The following is a 14430-nucleotide window of genomic DNA, read 5'->3' as shown; positions in this document are numbered from 1 at the left end:
AAGAAAAGTAATAAATCCTCATCCGAGGATGATGACTCTTCACAGCAAAGCAGCAGCGACGACGAGGCTGGCAAACGGGTGCAAGCGCTCCAGAAAGACATGAGCGAATGAGAAAAGAATTCAAAATAATGAGAAGCACTGGTCGGAACGAAGGGGACATATGGTGCACTGAGTGCAAAGAGGAAGGGCACACAAAGGGTACTTGCCAAAAGAAGGCATTCTGCGAGATTTGCCAAGTGATGGGACACTCCACCAAGGAGTGCCCATACAACATGAAAACCCGAAGTACGCAAATGAACCAGGTGTTGTTCACGGAGCAGGCCACAACATCCGCACCAGCGGGTACCGGCCAACATACTAACACAACGGCATCATCTGGAGGATATCGGGACAACAGACGCGGCGGCGGAAGGAATAGCAACAATAACAATAACGGAAGCCGTATCCAGTATCACGCCAAGGGCCGGCCAATTGTCCAATGTAGGGCCTGTAATCAGTGGGGGCACTTCGCCCGTGATTGCACGAAGGAAGCCACCCCTCAGCACCTCTGCCATTGGTGTGGGCCAGGCAACCATGAGGACGCAAATTGCCCGTAGGCAGGGGTTAATCTCCTCAACATTGAGAAGGCTGAGAAGACTGGTGAGAAAGAAGTACTGGAGATCACTCGCGCCCAGACGAAAAAAGCCACTTATCTCGACCCCCGTACGGAGAAGGATAGATTACGGGAGGCAAAGGCCAATATTGAACGTGAGATGACGACCGAACGACGGGACAACGAGGTGGCGAGTACATCATCCCGTACGGAAGCGGAAAATAACATCATTGGGCAAATATTGCAGATGGAGGTGCCGATAAAGGTAAAAGACCTTCTAGACTCTATGCCACAATTGAGGACTGCCATCCTCACCAATGTGCAAAGCACCGCAGCATCGAGTGCACCACAGGTACGGGTTCCCGCCACCGCATCGTCGAGTGCACCACAGGTACGGGTTCCCGCCACCGCATCGTCGAGTGCACCACAGGTACGGGTTCCGTTAGCCCTTCGATTGACCCGATGTTACTAGCCTTGAGCAGTGGTAGACACCCAGCTGTGGTAGAAATGGGTATCCGTGGGACCATTCTGAAGGACACCATTGTGGACGGGGGATCTGGGGTGAATGTACTACCAGAAGAAACATGGAAGCGGCTGGGGAAGCCCACCCTGTGGCCACCCACATTCAACTTGGTGGGAGCAGACCAACACGGCATTAAGCCACTCGGCCTGTTGATGGCCCAGCAAGTGACAATTGGTACGCAACCATTCTTGTTAGATTTCGTGGTTATTCCCTCGAAGAAGAAAGGCTATGACGCCATCCTGGGGAGAGCGTGGTTGATCAACGCGAGGGTAAACCACAACTGGAAGAAAAATACACTTTCCATGGAGAAGGGAGGGCGGAAATATACAATTGACCTACACACCCAAGATGTCGGCGAAGAGCTCGCCTCTTCCGACTCGGACTCAGAGGACTCTAATAAAGGGGAAGGGGGTCCCGATGAAAGCAAGGGCAAGAACGCGATGGAGCCTAACAGTGAAGGGGTGCTCGAATTGGAGGGATGTTCTAAAGATGAGGTATGCTCACTTAACGGGCTCTTCCACTGGCAAATGGAGGATTACAAAATGTTCCAAAGCTACAGGCTCAAAGTAGAGGAACCAGAGCAACCAACAGAGGTGTACCTGCCGGAATACAGAGAATATTGGAAGGGAGACGCCCCAAACCCTGGCGACGTAAATAATCCGAAGAGTGTTGGCAACGATTGGAACCCTGTGTGGAAGGCCGCAGCCTTCAAAATCTTTATTATCCTTCTTCTTCTTATATACGGGAAGGAGACTGTGGTGCCTGTAGAATTTGTGGTTCCAGGTCTTCTGATGGCCATTGAAAATAGATTGGCCACCAACGGGTACAAATTGAAACCCTACCACGCGAAGTGCACAGGGGACCCGAGAGGCCGGACAGACACCCGAGAGCCCGGAGGGGGACCCGAGAGGATGGAGGGGGACTCGAGAGTCCAGGCAGGCGACTCAAGAGGCACAGGACCACAACAGGCGACTCTCGGGCGAGGAAAACCGAGAAGGATGAAGGGCAATCCCAGAGACAGGGGACCCAAGCAGATGACTCTCTAAGACAACTAATTAGGAGATGAAAAAAAAAAAAAAAAAAAGTATGGTCGTATGACAGGCGACCGTATGGTCAAAAAAATTATATATATTAAAAAAAAAAAAAAAGAGGAACGAACCACCGTGCGGTGGTAACACCGACGGCGACCACCGTGCAGTGGTAACACCGGCGGTGGTAACACCGGCGGTGGTAACACCGATGGTGACCACTGGCGGTGACCATCGTGCGGTGGGCCACCGGCGACCACCGTGCGGTGGTAACATCGACGGTGACCACCGTGCGGTGGGCCACCGGCGATGGTAACACCGTACGGTGGACACCGGCGGTGGTAACCACCGTCGTGCGGTGGCACCTGCAACTACAAAGCCCGCACAACGCCGAAAACGCATGCAAAGATTAAGACGCACAACCACGCAGCCGCTCCGTCGTCAGTGGTCCGCCATACGGTGGAGGGGTGTTGACGACACGGGAAGGTGGCCGCACGATCAGAGGTGCCAATGTTGTTGTTGACCGTACAGGGAGGTTGTATGGCCGGGGTGCCATCGGGGACATTACAGTGCAAAAAAAATAAAATGACGACGACTAGATTTAAAATGATTCGCTGGAGTTTGAAGCCAGGACACTGGAAATTCAGAGTGGAAAAGAAGGGTTTTTGGCATCTTAAAATATCACAGAAATGCTGTGCGCCATGGACTTTCGTATGTTTCTGAGGGTTGTAAATTGGCGCTGGCCCTGCACCCCGCGAGGGGCGCTGCCCCTCGACCCCGCTGGGGGCGTTGCCCCCATACCCCCAGTTTATTTTTTGAGCTACAATACACTTTTTCGAGTTGGGCGGAGGGCATTTGAGAAGTCATGGTAAGTGTTGGTTGTTCCGTACGGTGAGAAAGAAGCCTGACGCTAAGCATTGGCGGGAAGCCATAAGCCGTAGAGGGAGACGCATTTGGAGGTTGCGAACAAACAGAGTTTGAGGGAAGGCATTGCAGGTCCGCGCAATTGTATGACACCAGGGAGTTATTCAGTTCAGTTTTTTGCCTTTGGGGAGTGTGATGGAGGATTTGAGGTGTCTCCTAGCATTTGTGCCAGCGGATTGTGGCCACCTCCAGGCATGACTGGTACGCTTTGAGGAACTCGGAGTATGTCTCGGCTGGACGTGAGGTTGCCTTGGTGGATGCACAGAGGGCTTGGGAGGAGCTGACCACCAGGTTGGAGGCAATAGTTGCATGAGACTTAGTTCAGCGTACCCAGGAGTTGGATGCCGGGAGAGCAGCACGGGTGGCTATCGAGGACAAATTGGCTAGGGAGACAATATCATTTGAGTAGCAGTTGGTGGAACCTGAGACTGAAAAACATGTTTTGCAGACAAGTTTGGGTTAGGCACAGGAGGACTGTGATGGCAAAGGAAGCAATATTGGTGAAATCCGCACTTGAGCATCGGATGGTAGCAGAAAAGGGTTTTCAGGCGAGGACGCAGCAAGTGTATAAGATTCGGGCCCGACTGGCGTTAGTAGTTCCTGCCGTTCATCTCTATTTTGTATTAAGTCGTCGGAGTCGACTTCTTTTCTTGGGGGGGATGATGTTGCCAGGAATAATCATTATGTTATGTTGTCATATTATGTTTATGTTGTCGTCGGTAATATTGAGTTACGGCGGTCAGTTAGTTAGCCGACGGGTAGGTAGTTGGAGTCGCGACGGTTGTGTCGCACCCCTTCGGGTATTATATATAGTGTACCTTTTCTTCAAAAGGATCATGTTAGTCGTGTCAGATGACCCTTCGGGTATTATATATAGTGTACCTTTTCTTCAAAAGGATCATGTTAGTCGTGTCAGATGTAATGTTATAAGCACTTATTGTACATGGACTGTGGAATTAATACAGAGGCTGGTTATTTAATATATTTCCATTATGTTTTGTGCATTTACTTTCTGCATTTAACCGTTTACCCGAGAGGGCAAACAGCAGGGCAGAATTACAAAGGAAGTTATCTAGATAGGCATCAAATTTCCACCAAGTGAAAGAATGGACAGGGATAATGCAGATGTTTTGAGAACTGATTCGTCCGCATGTGGATTTATTTCCCACCAAGATTGAAATCAAGTTTATCATACTGGTGTTTGATTCAATGCTTGTTTGTTTTGCAAGATTGTTACAAGGAAATGAAGCATGATGATCAAGGTTTGAAGATGATTTCCGGACACAGATTCCAGAAGGTGAAGATGAGGACTAGATCAATCATGAAGAAGACTTCACTTTATGAAGGAAAGCAAGTTCAAGACATGAGCACAAAGGATCCCGGAACTACATCAAGGAATTCCAATATCAAAGAGCGCCAAGGAAGGAAGTATTAAAAGATTCCAAGATTGGAAAGTTTTCCAAACATTGAGGAAACAATTCATGGAATTCTTTAACATAAGGATGGAAGGCAAAGTATCATAAGGAATTCCAAACATTATGAAGAAGAGGAATGTACGAGGCAAATTGATTAAGTGTATAAGGCAAGATGTAATGTCCCCGATTTTATCCTTTTGGCTAATAGGAGTAATAAGGAGAAATTAATTAAATTAATTTCTAATAAAGTCATTAAATTAAATAAATTATTAAAAAGTGACTTTATATATAATTTATTTAATTAAAAGTGACTAAAGTATAAAAATAAAATATTAATTAAATAGTCACTTATTAAAAATAAATAAAGTATACCTACCCCATTCTAGAAGGTGTCTCATGACGGGTTATGGAAAAGGTTAAATAGAAGAGGGTAAGAGAAGGAAGGAGACTTGGATTTGAGATTGAAGAATTCAAGGGTTTTGTAGAACCTAAAGGGTGTCTCCAGACTTAGGATCTTTGGGAACAATAACTTCCACCGATCGCATAGCTGAGAGAGTGAAGGATCTCTCGAGGGGTTGCCTTTAGAGTGAGGGACACTAAGTCCTTCATATTGAGTATATTAAGTTTGATATCATAACTTTTTATTTGCTGCTACAGTGTCGTGCTACACTGTTTTGCTACAGTAAATTTATGTCTCAATCTCACCATTTGATGATTGCAGATTGGATGTGAGGCCACATCGATAGCTTTTGGAGTATTGATTGGTGAAAAGAGTGCCTAAATTATCTATTAGAAGGGGCATATCAGCGACATAGTTGCAGACCTAGGATACCATGCTTTGATTCATATCTCATCACTAGTGCCTCGATTTTGATTGCTGTTGGTTGCAGACTTCATTGGAGACTAGGGCGAATTTTTAAGACCTTTCATTGGAGGTTTTGGTGCCTATTTAATTTCTTTGGAGAATCCGAATTATGACAGGTCCACCCTCCATTATAATGCATCGATTTCATCTTTGGGTGCATGTTGATTGATCAATATTGCTTAGGATGATTGGTGCTGTCCACTAGATGGAAATTGTATCGTTTGGAGCAGGATTTTGGATGTATGAAGCAGATTTCATTAGTGTTCTCAGACTTCAGACTTGCAGCTGCAAGGCGGCATCAAACAAGGACAATATTACACATTGGAGTCTACTTCTGGTTAGGCATTGATGGTATCTTCATCAGCGATCTATCCCAGGTTCAATTGCTAATAAAAACCATTGTAATTTCAGATTGAATGATTAGTTAGAACTGTAAATTTCCCTTCAGACTGTCATTAAAACAGTCCCTATGTGTGATTATTTGCTGCCTATGTAATGACTTTCAAAGGCTAAATGAGATAAGGACTGAGAGTTTGGAATTATATCTACATTTACATTGTCTGAGGATGTGTGCCAAATGTTTGTCAAATTGTCTCATGACTGTAAGTGTATTGTACATTCATCTTTACGCATTGATTTAATGCCTAGAGAGTCTTTTAAGCATTCAGATAATCATTAATGCATTGCAGTATTAATTGTCCAGCTTTGGGGGCCATTTATAGTCATTCTAATAAGGCTATATCAGACTGATTTGTAAGACCAGCAAGTTGGATGACTGTCCGTAAAGTGTTTGACGATATTCCTTGTGTCTCACAAGCAAATTTTAGACATATAAGACCAAGAGATATTACACAAGATGAGGTGGCATCCTAGTCGCCATTCGTCCAATTACAGGGTACCAAGTCAACATTCATTCAAGAAGGGAATGAGTGACACATGGCACTACATGAAATATTATTTATCTTACTTACCCTCGTTTCTCATTGGCCAATGTAATGGTGGTTGTACAAACCCTAATTAGGGTTTTATCATGCAATCTTGGCCGTTGATCTCGAATCAATTTGAGCCATTCATTTCTTTTGAGGCTCTATATAAACCCCATTGCCTCTTATTTGTAAGTGAGAGTTTATGTAGAATTGTTGGTATATGCTGCAACTATTTGAATATAAATCATTGTTCGACTTGATGGTGATTTTGTCTTTCAAATGTTGTCTTGCATTCATGGTTCTCAATTCCTCCAAGTTAGATTAGAATTTGTTTTTATGTTTATTAGATTGAGTGGAAGATTTGTTGAATATATTTGTGTGGAATCCTTAATCCATACCACTAGCCTCTTGCCGTTGGTAAGTGCGCCTTGTGTGGTCAACTGGAAATTTGAGTAAGCTTAACTTCAATTATTGTGCATCCCTTGATACACATCAACTTGGATGGTGTCAATGTTTGATGGTAATAGTTTGAAAATCAATAAGTATACCTTAGATGATTGCACTAAGCTCGTGTCAAAACCTGTTTGTGAGACCTTGCCTAGTTCGGTTCCACTAAATTTGTTCATCATCTCCTACATTCTTAGGCTTAGAATAGATTTCCCGAACCCTATTCCCTTTTGTCATTTTTTAGAAAGTCTTGTTAGAATTGGGTCCAGAGCTTCATTGCTAAATCCTAAGTCATCGGCATACCCATGCTAAGCCATGATAAGATTGAGAATTCATGTACAACGTAAGTCCCTTTGTGGTTCCAGCATTATCACATCAAACCATTGAACTTATCCACACGTCAAGACCTGACATTTCGTAACCTTGGAGTTGTCTGATTTGATTGCGAAGCATAGCATATGAGAGACTTTGTTCAAGAGAGGATAAGATACCTTGGTAATTTATTCTGTGTTCGCATGTGCATAAAAAACACATCAACATGACCCAAGGACTTGATACCAATTGTTGGAATCATTTGCTGTTGCGCCAAAAGCTCAAACTATCAACGCCCAATACAAATGCTAGATTTAACCCGACCCACGGGAGGCGGTTAAGCCATGTCGCGAGTCTCCAAGGAGGTGCTGACCACCGAGTTATCATTTTTCTCTTATGATCGAGTACCTGACTTTGTCTTGTCTTTGGACCTCTGTGAACTATTTTTTTTCTGCTCGTTGCAGTTATTTTATAACGTTTTGGGATACACATTGTTACTTTTATTGATGTGTTTAAGATTTACATGTTTTTGGTTTACCTCTTGTTGTTGGTTAAAATATATTTGTACAAAATGGCTTGTAGCTTGTAGTCTTTTCTCTTTTGAGGTTAGAGATCCTTTTCACCTTTGACATGCTAAGATTATTGTACTTTTAGTTTTGTTGACTTGGCTTGGTTATTTGTGGATATTTTATCTAATCTCTGTTTTTGTACTTCATTTCTGCACCAACTTGTGAAAACCCACCATCTTTTAGGAAATCCTAAATTCTGGCCACATTGTGGATGGCTAAGTCAATCTTAAAAGAGCCAATCTCTTCAATATACAGAGGTGAAGAATCTCATTAAAAGTATACTTGTATCTTTTTTCAGAAGGAAGAAGGTGTAACTAGTCTCTTGGTTTGGCATTCTTTTTCTGAGATCTATGACCAACAAGGTATCAACAAGAAGAGCTCCCTTCCAAGGTGAGGCCCCAGAAAAAAACCTATAAAATTCTGTTCGTATCCATTTGCAAAAGGTTCTAACTCTTTGTGCCACCAAAATGGTGTGTAACAGTGGTTGTTTTCTTTTAATGTGAAACAAACAAGAATCAAAACTACCTACAATGTATTTGGCGCCTAAGTATTAATTAAAAAAATAAAAACCGATATTGTTCTGTTTTAAAGCAGTTCTGGTCTAAAATATATTGTGGCTTCAATGCAGACATTGACTCCTCGAGGTTACAAGTCTACCTTGCTTTTTATCCCACAAGGAAATTGCAATCTTATGCTTAAAATTGTCAATGTCTTTTCATGTCAGGAGAGTGTTTCCTGATATTGGATGTCCAAATGCTGGAGAGATCTTTATAACATCAAACATAATGGTCAAATGTGCATATAAATAAATGAAATAGTTGTAAAAATAATAGGCAGGACAATAGAAAATGGATGGAATCTACAGAATTGCTGATTGTGTTCAGATACATTTGAACGTGATTCCATTATGTGTCAATAGCTGCTGACTAGCAATAGTTGAACAGCTGGAAAAATTAAATCCAACAAATAATCTTTTCCAGCTTATTTTGCATCATGTTTCTGGCAGAGAGAAGAGTGGAAAAGGGTACTGAAGGAACAATTGCAAATCGGCAGAATCTCTCCATTTTTAAAGATTACAGTCAATGCTAATATTTGTCAGAAGTAAGATTGCATGAGAGAGTATTCATTTTCCTTTAAGGTTTAAATCTAACAACAATTATATATGTCCTTAAACCCCTTTATGGCTCGTTTTTGTGAGTAAGCAGATGATAAAAGCTGTTGTGTTTTTTTATTATGCTATTTTTTTTTCCGACTAGTGTTACTGGGTTGATGTCATACCTGGGTAAGGTTGATCCTATTATGTATGTAATTACAAATTTGAGCGAAGTGAATGGAATCCCCATTGTTGGAAAAACAGTCATCTGTTTCCAGCAACAAACAGTATCTGATTAAATATTTCATGTGACCTGGTTCTGAAAGAACAGATTCATATATTGTTTCCCTTAATTTAGCATTGAATGCAATCAGGAAGTTACAAATTGTGCATGTCAGACAACACAACAATGTGCAATGGAGAAATAATACCTAGTGCCTTTGTATAGGCTAATATTTTGCTAGCGTATTTAGGTATGAGGAAAACATTTCTGGTATGGAGGCCCATAACATTGAATGCAAGTCCACTGTGGAGTATCCTTTTATTTAGTTTTTCTTTATTAAAAACTGGATATAAAAGACTCCATTTCTACAGAACAGTTTCCTATTTTGATTAATTCATCTGCAGTATTCTTTTATCCATACTACCATACCGAGAATTATCATAAATTTTAATTGCAGCCAATTTCTTTCAATTTAGTTATAAAATATTGATTTTGGTAGGAATTGCACTTTGTTAGCAGGCAATAATTTTTATAGATTGTGGTCCTTTCTGCATTTGCCATAGACATTGTTTCATCTAAACACTTACTCTCAAAGAGTTAGCTGTGTCATAATTTTGAGGAAATATTTTTGATCATCTGTTCAGAGTTGTGGGTCTCTGTTCCTTGCCTGCTTTTTATTTTCTGAAGTGTCAGCTATTGGTAAGTAATCCACTGATAAAGCATTTCAAAGAATGTATCAAGGAACTGATCAACCAAAGAAGTTAACAAAACTACTATTGATTTCTCTAAGGAGAAGTCAATCATCCTCCTAGCAAAACCAAAATACTAATATTGCACGAAAAGTGTGGCAAATAATTTATCAAATGGTGTAGCAATTATATCTGGATATGATCTTGCTTTGAAAATCCCCAGTTCATTACAAAACAACAGATTCCAAAATGTATTCTAATTTCCAGGAGAAGAATTGAAGTCCAATATATGTACAAATAAATAGTCAAGATAGCAGTATCATGAGGCTGCAGGATTGACTAGACATCAAGTAAAAGGCCTAAGTAAGTTGTTATCCTTTGGCATCTCACATGCATGTTAAATGACAACTTTTCAAAACTCTTAAATTGCTTGCATGTTAATGGATGGTTCATTTGAATATTAGAATTTATTATTTAATAATGCGAAATAGTCTTTTGTTATGGTTATTAAATACAGTTTCCTTTATTGAATTTCTTTTTTCATTGTCTATTTCGTGGACATAACATATTGGCAAGCTGGTTGTTGTCTGCCTCTAGTCATGCCATAAATTGTATTGCATAGATTTTTCCAATTTCTATTGCCTGGAAATTATGGTTTATGATTAGTGTTGTCCTAGAAAGTACAAACAGGTTGAGTTCGTGATTTGATACATTGAAGCATCGGGCCTTAGTGTGAGACATAACAGGTGCCCTTAATGTTTTTTGTTTTGAAGTTAATATTTTACATAAATGTTCTGGTCTATTGTAGGAAAGGAACAAACGGGTTCAATTCATGATCTCAGGAATTGGAGCTTTGCAATAGACTATGGAACAGGGAAGAAAGGGCCATTGAATCCATCATTCAATTTTAGCATGGAATATTGCAACAATGAAAAGGTTGGAGCTAATGCAATGCAATATTATTTTGTCCTATTTCCAATGTTGTGAGTGTGGATTCATCTTTCATGTTTCTTTTTATGTGCAATGCACCAGAAAATGATTTACGTATTCTGCTAATACTTTGTGCTTTGCCTTGCAAGTTTGCTACAAATTTGCAATCCTAAATTTTTACTTTTTATGTTTTGGCTCCTCAAATTCTGTAGTTTAAATCATATTGTCAAATTGCATGCTTAATTTTTGTTTTGCTGTTAATTATTGATTCCATTTTGGATTTCAAATATTTTCTTTTATCTAATGGATAGCTCAACGAGTCTTCTGCTCTCCACCTAGAACCTGGATAATGCATTTAAAATCTAACTTATGCAATAAATAATTTAGCATATCCTATATCTATCAGATTAAAGCTGTGTTATTGGGTTCGTGGTTAATCTCAACCATACTTTGATGTAGATTAGTGAATGTAATTCCTTTTAAGTTTTTAACCTGACAAGATCTGAATATTAATGTGAAATGGTGGTGGGATAAATGAGGCCCCTAAGTGTCATAAAGGCCGTGACAATGAAAAGGGATGCACTGCCTCATTGTCCAAAAAAACGAAAATTTGTAGATGCTTAATTGCACTCATTAAGGATTCAAGGGCCAAAAAACTAAGGTGGCCATAATTTGTAAAGATTTCAAAAAGAAGCCCTTAATTAATGTCATTCTAGTGTGCCTTGAAGGGGCAATGTTTTTGAGGGCAATTGATTTTGAGAGGCAAGTGAAAGATGCAAAATTAAGCTGTAATTTCCCCTTCCACTTAGCTAGTATCAGTACCTAGGGTTAGTCTACTAACTAGTCCTCATAGACTAACTGGTTGGATAGAGGATACTCGATCAAGCAATTTCCTTTGGGTTGAGATAGTGCTGTAGCTTGGTTGTGGTTGGAATCAGTTAACATACAGATTTTCTCAAAGTTGCTAGATTAAAACTATATGAATGCCTAAGAAATACTCCTTCAAAGGCACTTAAGTCCAGAGAGAGAGTGAGATGCCTCCTTGCTAGACGCCCTTGGGAAGAGAGAAAAGAGTTCATTAAAGGAATTAAGTGAAGGTATTTAAAAGTTTAAATAATATCAAGATTAAAGGGGTATTAATGAGATATTAGAGAAAGAGTAAAACTCAAGTTTAAGTGGGTACCTAGGTAAGGAACCCTAATTAGGGCACACAACTTTAAGGAAAGAATAAACATCCGTCTTGTGAGGAGAAGGGCATGTTATTGTTGCTGATTATTTCACTTGCTTCCTTAAGGAGCTTGGTGGTCTAGGGTTTGAGGTGCTTGTGGAAACAAAAAACCTCCATAAGTAAACACATTTGCAATTGTGAGAAATCAGCCTAGAGTGTGCAAGGAGATCCTATTTGCAGGGATTTCATTTGGGTTTCAATGAAATCAGTTTAGTGGTTAATTTGCTGGTTGAAATCTGAAAGAGGTGACTGCATGAGAGGCCGTCCCCTTTCTTGGCTCGTTTGAATTGAAGAAGAGACATATTCTTGCATTTCAGTATTTGGGTCATCAAGTTTCTTCATTTCCAGTAGATTGGTTCAAGATTTATATCAGTTTGGGAAGTTGGAGCAATCTATGAATCATTTCAAGTAAACTTACTCAACAATGATGATTCAAAGATAAAGACTGATTTCGGTTGTGTGCAATCAAGTCTCTTCTTTGACATCAATGACAACATCTACAACATTAACGATATGGGTAAGCTGGTTATGCCTTTGAGATAATTAGATCAAATTCATTTAGTGCAGGTCCACTACTCCGAGAGTTCTCAGATTGCTAGGAAGGAGAATGGTCAAAACTACATTTGGAAAGTTGATAGATCACTTTAAGTATGGGTATGGATGCACTAAAGAGTTTCTCATCCAAGAGCTCAGATTTCATGAATAGTATTTTTGGACTCGTGGCATTTCCACACAATAATCTAAGTTTCTAGGTTTGCATTATGTTCCTTGGCAAAAGAGGCTACACCACACAAGAACACGATCAAAGTTTGGCATATAGTATCTCATGATAGATAATTTTTTATAATTGCTCAAGGACAAGCAATATTGGGAAGGGAGGATTTGTCATTTATCCTTTTTTCCAAAAATAGAAACTTACTAGAAATAGTAAGTCCCCACTGTCCAAAAATAGTAAGTTCAGGCCATACGACAGTCTGGGAAACAATATTAATTTAATAGTTTATTGTTTTGATGCAAGTCCTTATTTCTCAAGCAAATAAATATTAAATGAATTTCTTCTAATGGTGAGCATTGGTTTTTGGAAAGTTTCCTTGGCTACTTTGGGCATCTTTGGCATCTAGTGTCTTTATGGGAGTTGCCATAAAATGATTATTTCCATTTCACACAAGTTTCCTCCACTTCAAGTAGCAGGATTTGGACGCTCAATTTAAGTTTTAAAATTGGTTTTATAAAGGTTTGGTTTACGCTCCAAGGTTCAATCATTCATTGTTGTTGCAGATTTTGTTGAGCTTATGCTTGTTGCTTCAGTGATTTGCAGTTGTTCATGGTAGCCTTGAGGTTGTGGAATTGCTGTTATAGCATGTATTTTCATGATATTTTGTCATCATAGAAGTTGGTTTGAAGTTTGGTGAGTTATTCCAAAAACTTGGTGTAGGTTGTAGTGAGTTTTACTTCCAATTTTGCTATCAGATTTGTATTAGATTTGCAGGAGATGTAATGTGATGTTTGTGATAGAAAATTAATGCATTTTCTTGAAATCAATCTGAAATAATCATTTCATATTAGTTTCAAATAGTTTGGGTTAATTTGAGTCTCATTATTGTTAGCTAGTCTACATGATTCCTATGATTCATGAGACTATAGTTTTCCTTCGATAAAAAACTTGTAAGGGTGAAAAGTTCCAGTAAGAGAATGTCCATAGCACCTCATTCATTATATGATGCAATTTACTTTGTAATACCATGGAAGCCATGGACTTTTTGTGTCTATACAACAATTCATAAACTATCATGTTTCCACAACTTCTTACGCTCCCCAGCACTCTGAAACTTGCTATTATTCCACCAACACAACAATTAGAGTATTTTGCATTTGGCAATTGAACACCATAATAGAGTATTCAATCTCTTTTATGCCTCCCTACCTTGTTGCAGTAGTGGGAAGAGCAACTGGTGTTAGAATGGAATTTTAATTGCTCACTCTAGTAACTGCTTACCTTCTCTCTCATATGGGATCCCAGTTTCTTAAGATCTCAGCCTAATCACCTTCAGTAGATGATCACCAGCATTGTCTACGTGGCATACACACTTCTATCCATGACTCACCATGAAAACCAATGGTTTTGGTTGTTATTACATGGCCGCCTGCAGCACATGGCAATTTGCTAGTTTGTTACGGCCCAAAGGGATAAAATCTAGCTAAATGATCTATTTACAGGTCAAACGATTGCTAACGATCAAATTTTGCACTTTTACAACATCTTGTGCTCTTTAGCAACACTCCAGCAGCTTCATACTAATTTCAACAGCTTTCTGGTCGTTTAAGCAGCAACAAACCCACTTTATCAGCTAGCTTCTACAACTTTAGCACCCATACTAGATGATTTCAATGGAATACTGTAATGTCCCCTTTTGTAAAATGCCCTAGTTTGCCCTAGATTACAATTCTCAGCCAACAAGGGAGTGTTAGAGGGGGAGTACCTTTATCTTGTTAAAAGGGAAAACCAATTGATTACAAGGTTACTTAATTAACTAAGGAACCTCAATCATAGCAAGCTAGGATGGGTAACGGCCACCTTCTCCCACTCACATGATTCCATCTTTCACCATGGTAGAGAGGATAGGGATTTACCCCAATAGGGTGCCCTAAGTCTAACCCTCCTAAGC

At 40.1% G+C, this 14430-nt stretch overlaps 1 protein-coding gene across 3 annotated transcripts in view; it reads left to right on the top strand.

Annotated features, from left to right (window-relative positions):
• Nucleotides 1-14430, top strand: part of LOC131036466 (uncharacterized) — a 196835-nt gene that overhangs the window by 77825 nt on the left and 104580 nt on the right. For all 3 annotated transcript variants that reach the window (XM_057968361.2, XM_057968362.2, XM_059209089.1), the window contains one exon: nucleotides 10415-10542. In XM_057968361.2, the coding sequence (XP_057824344.1) occupies nucleotides 10415-10542 (128 nt within the window). The remainder of the gene's footprint in view (nucleotides 1-10414; nucleotides 10543-14430) is intronic.

Source organism: Cryptomeria japonica, chromosome 7, assembly GCF_030272615.1.
Source record: "Cryptomeria japonica chromosome 7, Sugi_1.0, whole genome shotgun sequence".
In the NCBI taxonomy this organism is placed as follows: domain Eukaryota; kingdom Viridiplantae; phylum Streptophyta; class Pinopsida; order Cupressales; family Cupressaceae; genus Cryptomeria; species Cryptomeria japonica.
This window is presented reverse-complemented; position numbering and strand designations above follow the sequence as displayed.